This window comes from Dermacentor albipictus, chromosome 10, assembly GCF_038994185.2.
Source record: "Dermacentor albipictus isolate Rhodes 1998 colony chromosome 10, USDA_Dalb.pri_finalv2, whole genome shotgun sequence".
Lineage (NCBI taxonomy): Eukaryota > Metazoa > Arthropoda > Arachnida > Ixodida > Ixodidae > Dermacentor > Dermacentor albipictus.
The window spans coordinates 25262188-25283822 of record NC_091830.1 but is presented as its reverse complement, the minus strand read 5'-3'; the positions used below and the strand labels follow the sequence as shown (position 1 = coordinate 25283822).

General features: G+C 48.7%; 1 protein-coding gene across 1 annotated transcript in view; it reads right to left on the bottom strand.

Moving 5' to 3' along the window:
* Nucleotides 1-21635, bottom strand: part of LOC139050446 (neprilysin-1-like) — a 43678-nt gene that overhangs the window by 15276 nt on the left and 6767 nt on the right. The window contains exons 3-6 of the mRNA XM_070526830.1: nucleotides 16787-16934; nucleotides 14167-14456; nucleotides 4372-4599; nucleotides 302-571 (exon numbers count right to left, since the gene is read on the bottom strand). Of these exons, the coding sequence (XP_070382931.1) occupies nucleotides 302-571; nucleotides 4372-4599; nucleotides 14167-14456; nucleotides 16787-16934 (936 nt within the window). The remainder of the gene's footprint in view (nucleotides 1-301; nucleotides 572-4371; nucleotides 4600-14166; nucleotides 14457-16786; nucleotides 16935-21635) is intronic.

The window sequence follows — 21635 nt, the reverse complement described above, 5'->3', positions numbered from 1 at the left end:
CAGGATATGGTGGGCTACTGCAATTTTAGCTCTGTGTTTGTCTGGTTGAACTCTACACCACCAGGTGCCTGCACCGCTCCGGCTGCTCACGTTTACGCCCCCGCAAATCCGGCAATCCGCCCAAACCGCCCCTGTTTGCCGGAATGGCGGACAGGCTATACGTATCTAATAATTTCTAAAGGACGGTGAAGGCGGCACTTTGTATAAGACTCATTGTACTGGAATGAATGAGTGAATGAATGAATGAATGAATGCATGAATTATTTAATGAATTAACTAATGCTCACGGAGGTCCACTCACCGGTACGAGTTTCGCACGACAGCTTCCTTCAGGCCAGCCTTGGCGACAACGCCCATGCGTGCCGTGTCGTTGAAGTGCTTGAGGAAGGCGAAGTTGAAGAGGCGGTACGTGAGCAACGCGCATGCCTGCTCGTGCTGCTCCTTGTCGCCGTCGAGGAGCGCCCAGAACGGCCACAGGTGCAGGTGCAGCGAGTAGCTGAAGTAGGCCCGCACCGCCTCGGCCTTCGCCTCCTTCGTCACCTCTGCCACGTGACTCATGTACGACGGGGCCCTGCGGTCGTTCCGGGAAGGCCACGTAGGCGATCACCCATATACCGAAGCACCGCTACGAAAGAACGCACTCGTCTCGTATGTATTGGCGGCGAGCTCCACCACTGCAAAAGCTGGCGCCACCGTCGGTGTGACGTGGCATGAGGGATCACGTGGACACAGCGGCTGCGTCGGCTGCTTAGGAAGCGCCGAAGCGAGCTGAAAACGAAAGTTTTAAGTCCCACGTGCGCCGCGGTTCTGATTAAGTGGTGGGGCTTTGCCGCCTTGGGTGTCAACTTGACAACACCTGAAAGAACTATAATAGGTAGTGGCTGCCTTTGGACGCGTCAGCATTGTAGGCTACTGCTCGGTGCCACAGTGCCGGACGTACGCAACGAAGCTCGGTGTCAGCCTTCTTCAAACGTAGCCGCAGGGCAAGGAGCTGCGTGAAGCTTGGCTGGCGAAACTCAGAACCAGCAGACAGCCATCGGCTACAACTCGGGTATGCAGCAAGCACATACGCGAGGAATATTTCTGTTACGGCGCCGGGACTGAGCGATGTTCGGTGAGTAGCAGAAAACGCGCACTGAGCCGCTCGCCCGCGCCCGCTGCCCGGCTAATGTCAGGACGGTTTCGTCTATGAACTTGTTGATGCTAGATACTGGCCAGTTCACTGGAACGGAAAGGGAACGGTAAGCTGCACATTGAAGAAAGCCATGTCATATGGTCATGTTTGTGTTAAGAATGAATGTACTGGATTACAAAAAAAAAAGGCAGAGGGAAATCGCACGCTGAGAAGACCGATAAACATACAGTGCGACGCAACTTCAGAAATAATATTGAAATGTCCAAGAATTCAGAAGACAAAAAAAAGACTGAATCGTCGCGACGGCACAACACAGTCGCCGTAGGCGTCGAAGTCTCTATAGCGAAATTATTTTTGAACAGTTCTGATAGCGTCCACGCAACAATGGTTGCTAGTGTACTGTCAAATGCTCATATGCTGCGACCTAAAGCTCACGGCACGGTGCGAAAACGCGCTCACAGCGAAAGCAAAAGATTGTGCGCGGACATGCACGCAGACGCGCGCAGTCAGTCGCTGCCAACCTGTGCGATCGCTGTATTGAGGCTTCATTCTGTTATGCCCCATTTGGTTATACAGACAGCCTACCAGAAGAACATATTTCACAAAGTTTACTTTCAGCGTTTGCCTGCCTTTCACGCAAGAAGCCGGTTCGGGAGACTCCATCGCGGCGACCGCACGTAGCGGCGTTCGCTGTACGTATTCGGTAAACAGATAGCGTCTGTAAACGATTCTGTGCTTTAAGTTTCCCCAAGATTTTTATATCTACAGTCAAAAACTTCATTCGTTTTGAGAGTACCTACATAAATGTCCAGGAGGGCTGCCGCGTGGTGTTTTTATTGAGCGCCGTAACCGAAACCTATGAGGAGCGCGCCGCGTTATCCCTCATACTACGCAATTGGGAGGCGCATCCGACAGATGGCGACTCCGTAATTCATCGCCCCCAATACGAAACAATGGAGGTGTAGACGTGAACGCTAGCGCCGGTGGCCCCATCTAGTGGTGCTGATTGCCACCAGGGCGCGTAACAACACCGTTGTTGCAATCACGGGCTATGTCCTTGCTGCTAACACGGTTATCGCAATGACAAAAGAACTTCAGTTTGGCCTAGTTGGTATTTACTGCAAATCATGCTGACCGCAAAAAAGACGGGGACAGAGGAAGAAAACACATAAACAGCACGCATAACACATAAACACATAAACAGCATACCGCCCGTGCTGTTTATGTGTTTTCTTCCTCTGTCCCCGTCTTTTTTGCGGTCAATATGATTTGCAATCGCAATGACAAGCTGTGTACTTGCAACTAAGTAGCCGGCGTAAAGAGTGGCGCGTTCTTATTTTGGAACAGCGAAGAATTAGTAGCATGAAAGAAAATAGGAATGCTAATAAAGCTCTGCATGCGGACGCCGTTTTGGAAGATTGTGCTGGCCGCGAGAGCATGGGAATTAAGAGCCTGCTGCAGCCATCACATAGGAGTCATTTTTGCTAGTGAACGCACCATGGGTTGCGTAGTTCTTTGTTTAAGTTCAGGCACGTGATCTAGCATTTTATAGCAACGGTATAGAGACATAATTAGAGCAGCCCTTGAGATAACACTGCGCCTCACTTAATGAACTGCGCTGTATTATTAGCGATCGAGGAGCCGGAATGCAGTCCTGCCCAGCTATATATATATATATATATATATATATATATATATATATATATATATATATATATATATATATATATATATATATATATATATATATATATATATATATATATATATAAAACCTCATATATATAAATTTTTCCTAATTATATGGTTCAAAAATGAACACATTACCTTTCTTTCATGACACGAAATAGCTTACCTTTTCGTTGCTTTTTAGTTGCAGTACCTGCTTGCAAAAAGCGTCGATCGCTTTCCTACAGTCTTCACTATAGAAAGCGTCGAGCGTCAACATTAACCTAAACAAAATTTATAGCGCTTGCGATTTCATAAAAACGCTACTCTCTACCTCCTTCGCACAACGAAGAAGCTGTTTTATGCGCTGGCTAATTAATGGGTGATATAAAATAATTAGCGATAATGCGCGCGCAGCGCTTGCGCAGGAACGCGACAGCGTTGCCGTGAACGCGATGATGATGATGAATGTAGTGGTTGGTGGCGCAAGGGCCAAGTATGACCAAAGAGCGCCAGGCCAATTGAACGCGAAGACGAGGTGGTGAAGAAGCGGTGCACGAGCTTGCAGTCGTCTTTAATTGGCTGCTTTATGCCGTCGTACGTGTTGTGTAAGCTTACACACTCTTGCTTTTCCTTGACGCACGCGTAATCCCCGTATCAGTTTAATAGAAGGAGATAGTCTGTTTTCTGGCACAAACTGGCACGTATGCATACAAAGAACGAACTTGAACGATGGGTGTCGCTGGTGCTTCAAGCATAAGCATCCGGCACTTGATGTATACACGGCGATGGCACGAGACCGACACATACGCAAAACACGAGAAAAAGGCGTCTAGTAAGGCACCAAGAGGAAACGACTAAAACTTAATATGGCACTCGTGGAAAGAGGAAACAACAAAAAAGTCACGGACAACTCGCAAGGTGTACGACTCTTGCAAAGAATGTAATCCGCCTATAACCCAACGATATATAACTTAGCGCGCCTGCAAACGCGGGCGTCTGAAACCGCGTCTGCTACCCTTTCAAGTTACAGGTAACGAGATGCGAATAGCTCATACGATGCCCCTCCTTGCGCATTTCGAGTAGGGTAGCCTTCCGTCAATTTCTTGTCCTACATAACACATTGAGCTTGATTTAAATGCCGGGTTAGAGCGCGGGGCACGCTTCACCCACCATTAGCGCGGCAGTCATTCCGCGGCTCCCTCTAAACATGGCCGATCTGCCAAAGGCTTCCGATAGATGGCGGCAGGCTTTTGCTCAAGGTCCACAGTGTCCCAGATAGGTTTGAGTGTGCAAGCTCGTTGTGCTAATTTGTACCTAATATCTTAAGAAACGTTTATTTCTTTATTATTTTTTTCGCGCCATCCGTAGGTGGTTCGGAAACTTTCTATCGCTCGCGACTGCACATCGTTCTCCAATTCTTTCTCACTATAGTAACGATTTCGCAATGCCCATTGCGTGTTCTTTCGTAGAGCTTTCGACAGCACGATCTCCCGCCAACTTTAACACTCCCCCACACACACATACACGCACATACACGCACAAATTATCCGGATTGGCCAACGTACCTCACAATGACGCACGTGTGGCCGTCCACGTCCAGATGTCCGAGGAAGAAGGCCTCCAAAAAACGCTCCCAGCGCCACTCTCCGTCGAGCTTGGCCGCCAGAGCGCTGACGGTGGTGTGCGAGATGTTGCTCAGAGGAGCGAGGGCGTCGTCCGGCGGACCGCCAAAGGCCCGCAGGGACCAGGCGAACTGCAGGGCGCTGTCCACGGACTTGGCGTCGGCCTTCATCCTTCGAACGTCCGAGGATAGCGTTCCGTTAGTGGCGTTGTGTCTAGCGAATACGGCAGTGGCAATGAACAGTGCCCCACTCAGACAGAGTGATTGTTTTTATGATCACCCCTCATAGTGGACGCGGCGTAATACAGCGCGACGTCATGATTTAAATCCAATATGCAGTAGAACATTGTTCGTGGAATAGCCATGCGCAAAGAATTCGTTTTCACAAGGAACACTGAGCAGCTTAGCACACCACCTCGCGGAACACCGGTTTCCTGGGTGAAAGACCTCGGCAAAGCATGGCCCACCCTTACACGAAAGGCGCACTTAGAAAGGTAACTTTCGATGATACTCAACATACTGCCAAGGACGCCCATAGCGGACAGGTCTCGGATAATACCGAAGCGTCATGTGGTTTCACATGCTTTCTCCAAATCGAGAAACAAGAAGAGAGAAAAAAACTGTTTGTGTATGAAGGTATCCTTCTTATTTGCCTCAATGCAGACAAGGTGGTCTGCAGTCGACCTACCTTCTCTGAAACCACACTGGTAAGGATCTAGTAGTCCGTTGCTCTCAAGGAGATAGACTAGGCGTCAGTTGATCATCTTTTCAAAGAGTTTGCACAGACAGCTTGTCAAAGCGATAGGTCTGTAACTACTAGGTAAGGACGGGTACTTACCGTTTTGAGTGTGAGAATTACTATGGCTTCTTTCCAAGAAGATGGAATATACCCAGCAGCAGTGGCGTAGCCAGAAATTTTGTTCGGGGGGGGGGGGCTGTCATATATATATATATATATATATATATATATATATATATATATATATATATATATATATATTGCTGCACGTTGCAGCTCAGCCTCCTCCTTAAGAGGAAGCTTTAGCTCGGGTGCTCCTATTTAATTACATGTAGAAGGGGAATTCGTTTTTCCCTGCAACCACTTCACCAAATTTGAGGAGGTTTGTTACATTTAAAAGAAAAAGTCTAATTCTAGTGACTACTGGCTTCGAATTTTTCATCTAGTTGGTCAATTATTTATTAAAAATTGGCCAAAATTGAACATTTTCAGAAAACGAAACTATCAAGTTTAAAACTCCGTGACTCAACAATGAAAAATGATATCACAATTCTCTGAATTGCATCTCATAGTACATCTACAGCGGACAAAATAGATATGTTACACATGAACCTAAAAAAAATTTAGTATTGTGAAAATACGGCTTTTGCAGAACCCTTGTACACAATGTAACCAATTCACATAAGATACAAATTGACACAGCAAACTTGTCCGCTTTGACTGTTATAATAAATGCCGTTTACAGAACCACAATATCTGTTCTTCATGCATATAGCTATTAGTTTGTAAACGTCGTGCTTCTATTTTTTCAAACTTTCGAATTTTCCAAAATATTTTAAACAAAATTCAGGCCCTAAATCGAAGTTCTGTTTCCAACAGACACTAGGATTTAGCTTTCTCTCTCAAATGCAACCGATTTCAATAAAAGCGATTAGCAGGATTATCTCAGAAAAGCGTTTCTGCGTTTTACAAGTATTTGAATAGGCCGCGTCGGATTGGACCCGAGCTAAAGCTTCCTCTTAAACAATTTATCGAGGGATCAAATACATGCAAAATAACTGCATTGTCATTGCCAAAGATGCTGCAAACGAATTCTTGAAAGCTACGCACTGTAAATACAAGTAAAATACGTATTTTTTCATAATATATTGTACTCGTATGTGCCAAAAATTGTGCCCAACATAACTGACGTCAATCCTTCCATGTTTTTTGTCTATTTATTAAGTAAAGAAAATATCACACCAACTTTAGAACTATATCAATTCGAAACCAGGAAAGCAGTGCATGCCGCTGATATGAAAAAGTAAAAGGCAATGAGCTGAACAAGTTGAGGACAAATATGTTAATGAAACTTTGTCATTCAAGAACCGTGCTTACATTCTTGTATATATGCAATGGCCAGTGAAAAATCTCAATGACGCTGTCGTTTGTTCCAATGTATTACGCAGGAGTAGCTGTCCCTTGTCGCGTATCGTGAGTAATTGCACGGAAGTTATAGTCGCGACAGAGAGCACGTATAAAAAGCAGGAGTTCTGCAAGATATATGAGGGCAAGTCAAATGAATGAGCCAACAACGGGGTACTTTATTTAAAAGTAATCTTCATGAGAATTTAGACATTTGTCCTATTGACTAACGAGTTGCGTGATTCCCGTCTTATAAAACTCCTTGGGTTGCTGCTTCAAAAAGTCTGTATCTGGTTCCCTTGAGCTGTTTTTTCGGTTGTCCCAAAATGTAGAAGTCGCAAGGTGACAGGTCTGAGCTGTATGGCGGATGTTGCAGCGTTTCCCACTTGAACTTTGTCAGTTTTGTATTAACCACACAAGTGACTTGGGGACAGGCATTGTCGTGGAACAAGATGACCCCATTCGTCAATTTTCCACGTTGTTCGTTCTTGATTGCGACACGCTGCCGTTCTGGCGTTTCACAATATCGGAAACAATTGATAGCCTCTCAAGAATTAGCAAATTCTATCAGTAATGGACCCTGTCGATCGAAAAAAATAGTCAACAAAACCTTTCCAGGGGAAATGATGGCCTTTACGTTCTTTGGGCGTGGTAAATTCGAATGTTTCTACTGTAGGCTTTGCCGTCGTGTTTCAGGCTCGTAGTAGTAGCACCAAGGTTCGTCCCCGATCACAGTTGCAAACAAGAAGTCGTCATGCTCATTGTGATACCCGATCAGATGAGTCAAGGCAGCACGAAACTTATCCGTCTTCTCGCGATGGATAAAAATCTTGGGGATACATTGCGCACCAAAGAGCCGATAACCGAGAAGCTCATGAATTATGGCGTGAACCGAACCATGACTGATGTTCAGACGGTCTGCCGGTTCATCGATGCTTATCCTCCGTTCATGTTTCAGCAGCTCATGAACCTTTGAAATTGTGTGGGGGGTGATTGCACGATGGTTTTGGCCCGGTCTTGCAATGTCTTTGCAACGTCCTTTGAACCGTTTGCTCCAACGCTTCACAGTGGTCAATGAAATGCAGTGTTCAACGTACATGGCAGTCATATGGTGATTAATTTCTGTTTTGGAAACACCTTCAGCTGTCAAAAAATTCGCGACACCGAGCTGTTCAACTTTTGAAGTGTCCATTATGTGACGCAACCATATTCAACCCAGTGTATGAGAGCATTAAAGAACATTTATCTTCACACCTGCTTGTCACTTTTGTAAATGAGACATGCCGTTCTCCTGCGCGCATGCCTCGCAGATAATGAACCGAACTATTATTGCGCGGTTAGGGTCGGTTCACTTTCATTTGACTCGCCCTCGTACATTAGAAATGCAAAGATACAATGGGATATGCAAATGCGAAAATACGGCTTGATAAAGGACAAAAAAGTCTCACTGGAAACAAAGTTCACTGCATGTATACACAAAACCTCGCAACAAGATATTTAAGTATACGTATAAGTCTCCAATGAGTCTATGTATGTAAGAAGAAGTAACTGTATATAATGCGTCAAACAAGGCAAATAAACATATTGCACAATCATAGATTCACAGAATCCTAGATTCCGCCCCCATTCCATCCACTCCCCGGGATGTATTGCGCGCGACGGAAGGCGGCGCACTTGCTCCCCGCTTTTCTCCTTTGCGCACACAAGACTGAGCCACCATCGCCGGCTGACCCATTCCACCTCCCCTCCTACGCTTTCACTCGCACATACAGCATGCAGCGCGTGGTCACGATGTTATCACCCTTGGACTTTATACGAAACATGAGGGCGATGGCAGGAATGCGCCTGGAGTGTCCATATAATTGCTTTCGCAATAATATAATAAACGTATCCGGACATTGAAGCGTCCCGTCGCCCATTACTTTCCGCAAAAGAAGTATCAAAATCGAACTTTCACCATGCGACAATTCGCTGCGCCGCAACAATGCATTTTTTTTCTGTGAGGCGGAGGCACCAAAATGAATAAAAAAACGCATAGGAAAGTATGTTGGCCAGAATCTAATGCCTACTTCGGGCACCTAATGGGGCTACGGAAGGAATACCGAAGAAAACATGAGACGCTTGGTCCACTGAGAACCATACGCATACTGCTCAGTATCCTACAGCGGCGAAACAAGACTTTCCGGAAAGATTCCGCTCAAGGAATGCGGTGCAATCCTTCGAGTACCCACAGTGATGGCGGCGAGCGACCATTGTTTTTTTTTTCTCGTCTGCTAGCCAGAAAGCGTCCAAAACCCGGTCCGGTGAAAATCCACTCGGCCAGAGCAAACCGAACGCGCACCGAAGTGCACCGCACGGTGGTCGGGGCCATATGAGAAAAACGTTTGCGCTCTGGCTGGCTCTGGCAGCCCGCGGGTAGGGTAGCGAGAACAAAAAAAAAAAAAAAAAAAAAATTGAAGAGGCTCAATGTGTCCTCGCGAATAGAAGTCATAGTAGAAAAAATAAATAAGAACGTAGTTACTTTGGCTGGCTTTAGTATCTTGACATGGATGTTCTGGCGTAGGTTAAAAAAAATGTTGATATTTTTTATGTGACATGACGGCACAAATGAACCAGCCCAACGCTTCGTCTCATTGGACCTCGCTGCCTGCTTTGTCAACTCGTCTGCTAGTGTGTTGATTTGGCTTGTCTCGTTGTATGTTCCGATGTAAGACTTTAGAAAAGTCAATAGACCTTTGGCGCCAAATGTTTATAACAACATTAAACCCACAAAGTTCCGCAATTGAAAATCTAAAGCACAACTTTGGAAATGTCAATGCACCTTTCACATCAAGAGCTTATGAAATTTATACCCATAAAGTTTCGCAATTGATATCCATGCGCTCCATAGATTCCGTGGCCTCAGTGAGATGCCGTGGCGAGCCCGCTCACCATCAAAGCGCCCTTGAAACTTTGTGCTCGGATGGGACTGCTTGGCGTTATGTGACTCCCGGTGTATGGGCGTTGCCACGAAATCCAGCCCGAGTTTGCAATCTTCGCGGTTAAATGTCTTTCCGAGCGTCAAAAAGACATTCTAGACAAAATCCAGAGTGATTTCCGGCGCCGGGGGTTGCTTTGGTCGGCGGTGCATGGACAGCACGAAAAAATTTCGGGGGGGGGGGGGGCTGAAGCCCCATAAGCCCCCCCCCCACCCTGGCTACGCCCCTGCCCAGCAGGCTGCAGCCCACATGACATTAAATGGCGAGATGAGTGTTTTCTGTGTTTTAGGGTGAAGTTACTTGATCATTTCATACATGATACGATCAACACCTGGTGCTGAGCTGCTGTATGAAGCAAGAAAAGTTTCAAGCTCAGCTAAACTGAACTGGCGGTTCTAATCTTTATGTTGGGTGCATTTTCGATCAAGGGGCTGTCGCTGTGTGCGTTCTTTCATCCTCAGAAATGATTGTGTGTAATGAGATGCACTGGAGATATATTCAAAGTGTTCACGCAGGCAGCCTGCCTCATCTCCAGGCTATCTCCTTGGGTAATTACTAAGGGCAGGGGGTTCGTCTCCGGGCCTTTTAATTTATTCACCCTATTTCACACCTTTGCCTCGTCTGTATACCAGATATTTACCGCTCCCAGCTCTCTCTCTTTGCACCTCGACGTGTTCTCCTTCCTTGCGATTTGACCTGTTTGAAATTAATAAGGTTTTCAGCTGTTGGAGAATTGCGAAGCAATCCGCAAGCTTTGTTTTGATTTTTGAGTGCTTTCCGACATTCGTCATTTCACCATGGGATGAGACGGTTCTTTGCCAGTTCGTTAGTTTGTGTAATACATCTTGTTGCAGCGTCAATAATAAAGCCTGTTAGGTAAGGTAGGGCATCGTGTACATTAAAATAAAAAATGTCGTCCCCGCCTAAATGTGTTAGTTCTCGAAACAATTCCCAGTTCGCTGATTCGAGGTTCAATCGAGGAAAATGTGGCGAGCATGCGTTTTGTTTTGTTAAGTTTAACGTAATTGGGAAGTGGTCGCTCCCGTAGGGGCTCCTGAGAACAGACCACTCCAGGTACGGAAATAGTGAGCTCGAAACAATGCTCAAGTCTATGGACGAGTATGTGTTATGTGTAACGCTGTAGTATGTTGGTTCTCTTTTGTTCAATAAACGTGCACCCGAAGAAAACAATTTTCTATCAGGCGTCCACGCGTATCGTATCGTCGCCCCACAGGGGGCTATGAGCGTTTAGATAACCAACCACTACGCATGGCGGAGGAAGTTCATCGATGAAGCTTTGAAACTCTGTTTTAGAAAGTTGCTAGCAAGGGGGGACGTACATAGAACTAATTGTGATTAGCTTACGAAACAGCACAGCTTGGACTGCAACTGCTTCGAGGGAAGTTCGGAGTTTTATTTACTGGCATGCAACGCCCTTATCGATTATTACGGCTACATCCCCCGAGGAGGCGTGCGTATCATCGCGGTCTTTGCGGCAAGTGACATATTGCCTTAGAAAGTTGGTCTGTGTTAATTTTAGGTGTGTTTCTTCGACACACAGCGCCTTTGGAGTGAATTTGCGGAGGAGTTCTTTAACATCGTCAAGATTGTGGAGAAATCCTCTCCCGTTCCAGTGTAATATTTGGGTATCCATAATGAGAACTAGGTTAGTGCTGCGTGTCTAGCAAGGAAAGTTAGGTTACAGAACTATTTTCCAGTCCCGTAATGCGATGTTTCTCTTTTTTGGAGCGGTCGAGAGATTCTCGCTGCTCCTTAGGCGATGGTGGCGCCTTATGACTAGCCGTCGTGCCCATCGGCTCCTGCGAAGTATTGGACACGCGCTCTTGTGAGCGATTTGTTTGTCGAGAAGGCCTCTTCTCAAGGGATGAGGCCTTTGAGGCCACCAGCCCGGAGGTCGATAACCCCTTCTTCTCGGACGGCGGAGCAGCACCAGCCGCCGTGGGGGTGGGTGGCATCACTGTCAGCTCATTGCGTGTGGGCCGGGACAGCCGCCGGAGGTCGTTGTGGCGCTGCCCCCTGACGCACCACCTTTGCAAAGCTATTGTTTGGCAGGAAGGATACGCGCCTGGATACCTCCTTAAACGAAATATTCTTTGAATTTGATTGCCACTGTTTCTTTTTGTTTTTTCCAAGATGAGCACGACCGCGAGTACGTGGCCTGCTCCCCTGCACAATTCAAACAGCGTGGAGTGTTCTCGCATGACTCGGAGGGATGTTCGTGGTCGCTACATTGTGCACAGGTTAGTCGCTCTCGGCATGTTCTGAGAGCTGTGGTCGAACCTTCGACATTTGAAGCATTGGAGGAGATTTGGAATATACGGCCTGACCCCGATCTTCAGATAGCCTGCATCGATTGTTTCAGGCAGAACACTTGAATCGAATGTGAGAATAAGATGCTTAGTCAATATTTCTTTACCATCGCGCTTCATTTTGATTCGTTTTACACTGATCACATTCTGGCCACTCCAGCCTTCAAGTAGTTCAGCCTCTGTCAGATCAATCAGGCCGCTATCAGATACGACACCACGGCTGTTGTTCATGGAACAATGTGGGGTCACATTCACTGGAACGTCCCCAAAAAGCACAAGATTCGGTAGCCTTTCATACTTTTTTTATCTCGGAGTTCCAGAAGGAGATCTCCACTTGCAAGTTTGGAAACTTTAGAGCCTTGGCCTAGAACTTCGGTCATTGATTTCGGCACCAGAAAAGGAGAAATCATTCTCGCTGAAATTGCGGTTTTCTCGGAGTGTACGACATAAACTTTGGGAAAATTGTCACTATGACGGCCAAAGAACCTAAATACTTCTTCGGTGCGCCCTCGTTTGTGAGGGCGATCAGGAAGTGGGGGAAACGAACTTGACATAGATATATAAGGTATTTAGCACCGCCAGCAACCCACCATGGAGCCCAACAGGGGACGCTGCAGGACAGTAAAAAGACACGTCTTGCATACGCCAGCTCTGCGCCACTACTATAACCAAATCTGTTATAACCAAGGTTGGCTATCCCACACAAGGTTAACTCCCTGCTGCCTGGAAAAATTCAAAGTAAAAAGAAGCCAAATGAAGACAGGAAAAATCGAAAGTAAGAGAAATACGAATATTAGGGAGAAGGATCGGAAAAGGCAACTACTGATTTCCCCCAAGTGGGTTAGTCCGGGGGTGTCGTCTATGTGAAGCTGAGGCAAAAGAGGTGTGTTGCCGCCGCCCAGGGGCCGTTAAGGTCCAAACACCCGGTATTGGCTCAACCCCCAGGATCCCCCTTTCCCCAGAAACGGCGAAGCCGCGCACGGTTAGACGCGGGAGGGTCCAACCCTCGTGTGCTCGGGGACGTGGTGTCACAACACACCAAACGCCTGCTGACGCAGATACCTCTGCGGGAAGTTGGAGCTGTCGCCTCGATGGGTGCCGCCATGTTTGTTGACGCAAAGCTTTTGGGGCTCCCGCTAAATAAGTGAAATAGCGTGTCCGACGAAAAACCCAAACGCAGTTTGCGCCTCGCGCATGCGCAGCGGCTTCGATGCTGTTTCTTTGGGGCCCCAAACGTTTGGTGCCCCTATTCTAAAACTGTCCATTGTCTGGCGCCTGTTCTTGCACGCGTTGAACAAAGAGATAAAGTGCTGGCAAAATCCGTCCACGTTGGGTGTTCAACATGCGTACACCAAGCACACTTGGAAGGAGTATGGCGGCGAGAAGTCACGTGACAGAAGCGACCCAATCACCGCGGCGGCGCCGCGCGGGGAAATGAATGCGACACTGAAAATTTTCCAGTTAATCTAAATTGTAATTTCCCGCGCCATGGCCCATCTGTGATTTATGCCACAAAGCAGTTGGGTAGCCGGGACACTAGTTGGAACAGCTATTCCGCGCTCCTGTTTATCTTACTCCATGGGTTCAGGTGGTGTAAGCGAATGGAACAGACTTGTCACCTTGCAAATCGGGGAGCGTGTGACGCCCTCTATGGGGCACAATAGCCAACACCACTTAGATAGCACAAGGCCTTTTCACTCCGATCCATGACGTCATGCTACCTGGCCCGACTGCCATAGAATCTAATGAGGATGCTCCCGACTAGGCAACAGTGATTTTGACGTCACCGCTTTCATCACGCCAGCCTTGTCAATAGAAATTTCGGGCCAGGTAGCGTAACGTCATGGACCGGAGTAAACAGGCCTTGTGCTATCTAGGTGGTGTTAAAAAAATTAAATTATTGGGTTTTACGTGCCAAAACCATTGTCTGATTATGTGGCACGACGCAGTGGAGGACTCCGGAAATTTCGACCACCTGGGGTTCTTTCACGTGCACCTAAATCTAAGCACACGGGTGTTTTCGCATTTCGCCCCTATCGAAATGCGGCCGCCGTGGCCGGGATTCGATCCCGCGACCTCGTGCTCAGCAGCCCAACACCATAGCCACTGAGGTACCACGGGGGGTAGGTGGTGTTGCTGTAGCACGGTATAAAAGCCAAGAACTTAGTTTCGCCAAAGTAGGCAAACGATCGGTAGGCGAACGAATCCTCTGGCGTTTAATACCGAGAATGTGCGCATTTATAAAGTATACGCCTCTTTTAGAGGGTGTGTAACGCCGCCGCACTCACATCTTTCGGACCAGTTGGCGGTGCTTCCGCGAGACGATGGTGGGCATGCCCAGCACCGCGTCCCCGTCGAGCTGGTCGGGCTCCTTGAGCACGATGCAGGAGGTGCTCGACACTTCGGCGACGCCCATTTCGAACACCGGGAACAGCTGCAGCGTGCGGGACACCTCGGCCGCCCAGGCCTCCGGCAAACGGTGGGCCCTGTCGACGTCGCGGAGGTACTGCGCCAGGTCGTGCTCGATCGTCTCTCGGTAGTGCGTGGTGCCGTGACAGGAGCGGAAGAAGCGGTAAGCCTGCGGGGGATGGGCGAATAGTGGAGGTGTATACCGGGTTGAGCGGTCGATGTTCCTTACGGCGCGAGAACATCGACCACGAGCTAAATGTGCGCTTGGTGTGTCGTCTTCTCTCACGTCCGTGTCGTTTTTTAGTGTCGCGCAATATCATTTAAGTAATGGATTACCAAGTTGCCCGGAATGCTGCTCTCATTGAGCTAAAATCAGTTATGCTGTGCTCGTATGTTCGTTTATTCATTCGCCACGTTTTGGTGGCGCAGACACACACGCAAAAAAGAAGAAAAAGCGAAAAAGCTGCATATGCAGATCCAACGCTTCCACTTCCCCTTATCCGCGATCTTCCGCTTAGTGACTACTATACTGCTTTTTTATGCTGTGTGTTTGCTCTCATGTGTATATTTTCTGACAGGAGGTCCCCTTTCACCCACGTGCTCTGGGACCTCCTCCTGTATACTTGTGTAAGCATGTATATCTACTTAAAGAAATATAAGTTGAAACTGAAACGCACTTTGAAATCTATGTTAAGCGTTTCATTTTCATATCCTTGCGTCTAGGGCATAAAGGCGACTGACGCGCGCGCCCTTGTGCTTCCGTGCACCCGGGCTACGCAATGAGACACGTGCGACGGTAATGCCAGAGCTATAGTTAACGTTCGAACGATGGAAGTCATACGTGCGATTGTGGCCTAATGGTTACAGGATAGGGCTGCGGCGCTGGAGTATGCAGGTTCGTTCCACCATCGAGCACATAGTTCGTTTTTTTTTAGCGTGAGGTATTCGGTAAGACGGCATGCAGCAGCGCCCAACGGCGCCCAGCAGCCATGGTCTGAAACGTCCGGGAGCGTTCAAAAAGCAAGCGTCGCTGAAGAGTACTCGACCAGGTACGACCAATGCAAGCAAACCGCATGGTGGACTCGGGCCCGGCCGGTATGCATGGAAGCAGATGCGCGCACAAACGACAGAAGCCGAAAAAAGCAACGCCGTGCTGACGGTCGTTGTGCTGTTGCCACGATTCAATCGTCGTCATTTCGTCTTCGTCATCGTGCCCCCCGTGATGCCATCTCCATCGTGTGCGACGTCGACCGTTTGCCCCGCGGTGTACGAGCACCAACCTTCGCTCAATTAGCATTGCTTTGGTGCGAACGTGCTGTTCGTGAAACAAATAAAAAGATAATAAGAGGGGGGGGGGGACGGGCACAGAACCAAAACTCTTCTTCTGAAGGACGCAAGCTGCAGGCTTCTCCAGCTTTATAGGGGGAGCTTCTTTGCGTTCTCCAGGAGCTCCAGGTGGTGCTGGAGTTCTTACAAAGTTTTCCCGGAATGCCGATGGGGTCCTAAAAATTGAGAATCTCAAGATTGTCAACGTGTCGATTAGCAGGGTTGTCACAAATACTGTTAGCAGTGATCAAAATACTCAATGGAGCTTATAGCGACTTTTGTTGTTCTGCTATAGTGCTGGACTTTTCACGTTACAAAACAGTTGTTCACTGTGAGAAAAATTTGTGGCTGATTTCATAAGCCAGCACTTCAACCCGTATACCTGAAATTCTCGACACGAGACACGGCGCAATAAGTAGCGAGATTTAGTGCAGCGCTACTGCGGTCTACTTGGACGCACGTAAAACGGCTACAACCGGGCTACATGCTTGGTTGAGCATTTCGCACCCGCTAAAGAATGCTGCGGGACCATCTGGTAGACAGAGAGAGAGAAAAAAAATAACAGCATTTTCGAAGCAGTAGGGCCTCTTTCGCTACGATTAGCAGCTTCGAAATTGACGGCTCATCCCATTACTGGCATTTCATTATGACAGATGCATTGTTCTTGGAGTATACTGGTACTAAGCGAAAGCCGATTGTACCATTTATTTCTCGTGACTGCGTGCAGGCTCTTCACTGAGAAAGCGACCCATTTTTTTTTGTTATGCGCACGCTCATACTCTGTACACACGATTACCGTTTTATCACAGCGTTTCAGTCTTTACACGCACGTGGAAGGAAGAGAAACTCCGCCACACACATGTCTTCGAGGGTGATTCCTTTAGTGGAGCTGTTTAGCCTCTCCATGTCGAAGCACTGCCAGCGCTGTACGTACCGCGCTGCCCTCTCCTAGATCAGATACATCGAACCGTTTTCCTTTTTTCCCGTGGTAACAACGGTGTCACCTGCTGGGCCTACAGTGGAAAATAATTTCCACCCTTAAATGTGAGAAAGGGTGTAAATGCGCCTATAACTCACACCATTAGGGTGTCCGTTGCATAAATGACACCCTAAAAGTGGAAATTATAGACACATTTACACCCTTCTTCACTTTTAAGGAGGGCAGCAGCTCACCTTTGAATGCATGGGCGGTTTCCTTGTCCAGCGGAACTCTCCCCACTTGCCGAGGACGGAGCGCACCTCGATCAGGAAGTGGTTGAGCGCGTCCTCCCTGAGCGAGGGCCGTCTCGCTTCGCCGCTGCACGCGTACTCGTGGAAGTCCCTGCCAGCAGGAAGCACGCACGCAGGACGCAAACGTTTAAGGTGCTGTGTGCACCATTAGAGAGTTTTAGTTTAGGGGGCGCCAGCGCCTTGCGTACGCAAGAACGAGGGTTGACGGTACTGCGCATGCCTCAGCCCTCGTGACGGTAATGCGCATGCGCGGGGGTCTGCGCATGCGCAGTACCGTCGCCCCTAGTTCTTGTGTACGCAAGCTGCTTGCGTCCCCTAAACTAAAGCTCTCCATTAACGACTGTGGTATAAAGTTTGTAAACAGGGATAAGGTGCCTCAGCAAGGCTGGCCAACGTTTCGATAGGAGGACCTATCTTCGTCAAAGGCGAGTAATTTTCGAGGGTGTCCTTGAAAGGACACCTCGATCGCCAGGTGCGGACATTGCAACTTGGAACATAATGAACCGAGAACCTAGGACTATATAAAGGAGAACTTTTTTTTGTTGGGCTAGTTGGTGCATATTACTGAAGTACTATAGCGCCAAACAGACGACACAAGAAGAAGAGACACGGACGAGCGATCGCCCGTGTCTCTTCTTGTGTCGTCTGTTTGGCGCTATTGGCGGCGAGGAGTTACGGAGTCGCCCTCTATCGGAAGCGCCTCGATGCCGTAGTATGAGGGATCACGTGACGCGCTCCTCATAGGTTTTGCTGTCAGCGCTCACTGAAAACACCACGCGCGAGCTCTCCCGGACATTTCTGTAAGTACTTTCGAAACGAGAGAAGTTTCTTACTGTCTAAATAATGATCTTGGGCAAGCTGAAAGCACACAATCGTTTACAGCCGCTATCTCTTTACGGAATACGTACAGTGAACGCCACTGCGCGCGGTCGCCGCGATGGAGTCTCCCGAACCGGCTTCTTGCGTGAAAGGTAGGTAAACGCCGAGAGCAAACTATGTGAAATATGTTCTTATAGTGTTTGTATAACTAAATGGAGCGTAATAGAATGAAGCCTCAATGCAGCGATCGCGCAGATTCGCAGCGACCGACTGCGCGTCTGCATGCTTGTCCGCGCACTGTTTCGCTTTCTCCGCGCGCGCGTTTTCGCACCCTGCCATGAGCTTTAGGCCGCAGCATATGAGCATTTGACAGTATACAGGCAACCATTGTTGCGTGGGCGCTATCAAAGCTGTTCAAAAATAATTTCATTGTAGAGACTTCGACGCCTACGGGGACTGTGATGTGCCGTCGCGACGATGCAATCTTTTTTTTCTTCTAAATTCTTTGAGCTTTCAATACTATTTTTCGAGTTGCGTCGCACTGTATGTTTATCGGCGTTCTCAGCGTGCAATTTCCCGCTGCTCCTTTTTTGTAATCCAGTGCATTAATTCATAACACAAACATGACTATATGCTATGCATTCTTTAAATGTGCTTCTCACCGCTGCCTTTCCACTCCACTGAACTTTACAGTCTCTATAGTATCGACAAGTTCATAGACCAAACCGTCATGACATTAGTCGGGCAGCGGACTCAGGCGAGCGTCTCAGTGCGCGTTTTGAGAACATCGCAGACCGGGCGCCGTAGCAGAAATCTTCCTCGCGTCTGTGCTTGCTGCATACCCGAGTTGTAGCCGATGACTGCCGGTTTTATGTTTCGCGAGCCAAGCTTCACACAGCTTCTTGTCCTGCGGCTACGTGTGAATAAGGCCGACACCGGACTCCGTCACGTGCGTCCGGCCCTGCGGCACCGAGCAGTAGCCTACCATGTTGCGCGCCTTCAAAGGCAGCCACTACCTATTGTAGTGCCTTCAAGCGTTGTAAAGGAGACACTCGAAGCGGGAAAATTTCGCCACTAAATGAAAACCGCAGCGTACGAGGGAATTTAAACTCGTTTTCAGCTCGCTTCGGCGCGCCCGAAGCAGCCGACGCGGCCGCTATGTCCACGTGATCCCTCCTAGCACGTCACGCCGACGGTGGCGCCAGCTTTTCCAGTGGTGGAGCTCGAGGCCAATAGTACTTCGACTATATTGGCCTCGAGCTCCACCACTGGAAAAGCTGGCGCCACCGTCGGCGTGACGTGCTAGGAGGGATCACGTGGACATAGCGGCCGCGTCGGCTGCTTCGGGCGCGCCGAAGCGAGCTGAAAACGAGTTTAAATTCCCTCGTACGCTGCGGTTTTCATTAAGTGGCGAAATTTTCCCGCTTCGAGTGTCTCCTTTAAAACGCTTGAAAGCACTACAATAGGTAGTGGCTGCCTTTGAAGGCGCGCGACATGGTAGGCTACTGCTCGGTGCCGCAGGGCCGGACGCACGTGACGGAGTCCGGTGTCGGCCTTATTCACACGTAGCCGCAGGACAAGAAGCTGCGTGAAGCTTGGCTCGCGAAACATAAAACCGTCAAACAGTCATCGGCTACAACTCGGGTATGCAGCAAGCACAGACGCGGGGAAGATTTCTGCTACGGCGCCCGGTCTGCGATGTTCTGAAAACGCGCACTGAGACGCACGCCCGAGTCCGCTGCCCGACTAATGTCATGACGGTTTGGTCTATCAACTTGTCGATACTATAGATACTGGCAAGTTCAGTGGAGTGGAAAGGCAGCGGTAAGAAGCACATTTGAAGAAAGCATGGCATATGGTCATGTTTGTGTTAAGAATTAATGCACTGGATTACAAAAAAGGAGCAGCGGGAAATTGCACGCTGAGAACACCGATAAACATACAGTGCGACGCAACTCGAGAAATAGTATCGAATGGACAAAGAATTTTGAAGAAAAAAAAAGATTGAATCGTCGCAACGGCACATCACAGTCCCCGTAGGCGTTGAAGTTTCTACAATGAAATTATTTTTGAACAGCTCTGATAGCGCCTACGCAACAATGGTTGCGTGTATACTGTCAAATGCTCATATTCTGCGGCCTAAAGCTCATGGCATGGTGCGAAAACGCACGCGCGCAGAAAGCGAAACAGTGTGCGGACAAGCATGCAGACGCGCAGTCGGTCTCTGCGAATCTGCGCGATCGCTGCATTAAGGCTTCATTCTATTACGCTCCATTTAGTTATACAAACACTATAAGAACATACTTCACATAGTTTGCTCTCAGCGTTCACCTACCTTTCACGCAAGAAGCCGGTTCGGCAGACTCCATCGCGGCGACCGCGCGCAGTGGCGTTCACTGTACGTATTCGGTAAAGCGATAGCGACTGTAAACGATTGTGTGCTTTCAGTTTGCCCAAGATTATTATTTAGACAGTAAGAAACTTCTCTCGTTTCGAAAGTGCTTACAAAAATGTCCGGGAAAGCTCGCGCGTGGTGTTTTCAGTGAGCGCTGAGAGCAAAAGCTATGAGGAGCGCGCCACGTGATCCCTCATACTACGCCGGCCAGGCGCTTCCGATAGAGGGCGACTCCGTAACTCCTCGCCGCCAATAGAGGGGCGGAAGAGAAGCGTTTATTGGCTGTTGCTTACGGTTACGAAGGCTCGAGAAGACCGCTCGTTGGAAGTTTCCGGACTCTTCGACGGGAAGGAGGGGCTGGCCGTTACGTCTCTTTCTGCTTACATTGAGTTAGGAGAGACGCTCCGGGAAACGCGGAAACACACGTGACTCTACAGAGTCGACGGCGGCTGCGGGAGGACGCATATTATGCAGTGGCGTCGCGACAGTAATCCCGGTGAAGCGTGCATATCACTTTACACCTCCCCACGGTGTCAGAATACGCGAACGATGCGCCTCTGACTCAGCTTCGTGGGTGGCTTTGGAGTTCTCTAACGAAACAATCGTTACCGATGTGTAAATTAAAGGGCGTGATATTGTGCTTGTTGGTACGGATTCATGGCAAACAAAGAAATAGCGCGAGGATAACAGGACAAGACAAGACAGGACGAGCACTGCAGCTCGTTCTGGCCTCTATTCTACAGCGAAGCTGGTAGCCTCTACAGTTGGTCGGTATTTTTCGTGTACGCGTCCGCCAGCAAAAAAAATTACCGACGATTACGTTACTTCCTAATGCGAAATTTGAGCGCAGCAAATAAGCTGTTTCACCTTTTCGATAGATTGAGGCAAAGAAATCGAGCAACACATGTATGCGCTATCACAGAATTTTTTTTTTATTTTTCACACGTATTCCTTTAACAAAGACTCCACTAACAGTTCTTGACAGTCATGAAGGAAGCTTTGTGGTCGGAGAAATAGGCTGATATATGTTCGACTTGGTACACCAATGCTTGATTCTCAAAGACGAGATCTATACAAGTGCCTCGCGAGGTTGTCACAGCCGTGGGACGCGTTACGAGCGAGAGGAACGGGATGTTCTCCCGCATTCTCCCACAACCCGAGACTCGCAGGAAGAGGGGGGAGGGGGGCGGCGTGTACACCCAGCGGCAAACGATGGGGGCAGAAGCGCGCGCAGCAAGCGGACAACACGATAAAGGGAGGAGGGAAGAGATAGCAGCGACTGACTGATGCCGCTGACGCCGATAGTGACTCAACCCCTATCCGCCACACAAGAACAGGGGGGGGGGGGGACCCTTTCGTCCTCTTTCTGCATGGCGGCGACGGTGTTCTATGCAGTCACGTTATCTTGAATCTCTAGCGGCGTCAGCGGCATCCAGCGGTATCAGTTGGTCGCTGCTAGCGCTGGGGGGATGAAAGGGGGGCGGAGCTGGTTACGAGGCCGACGACAACGCCGACGCGAAACCCAGGAACGGACGCCAAAGAGCTGCGCTCTAAAATGTGGGCCGATCCCGGCGGCAG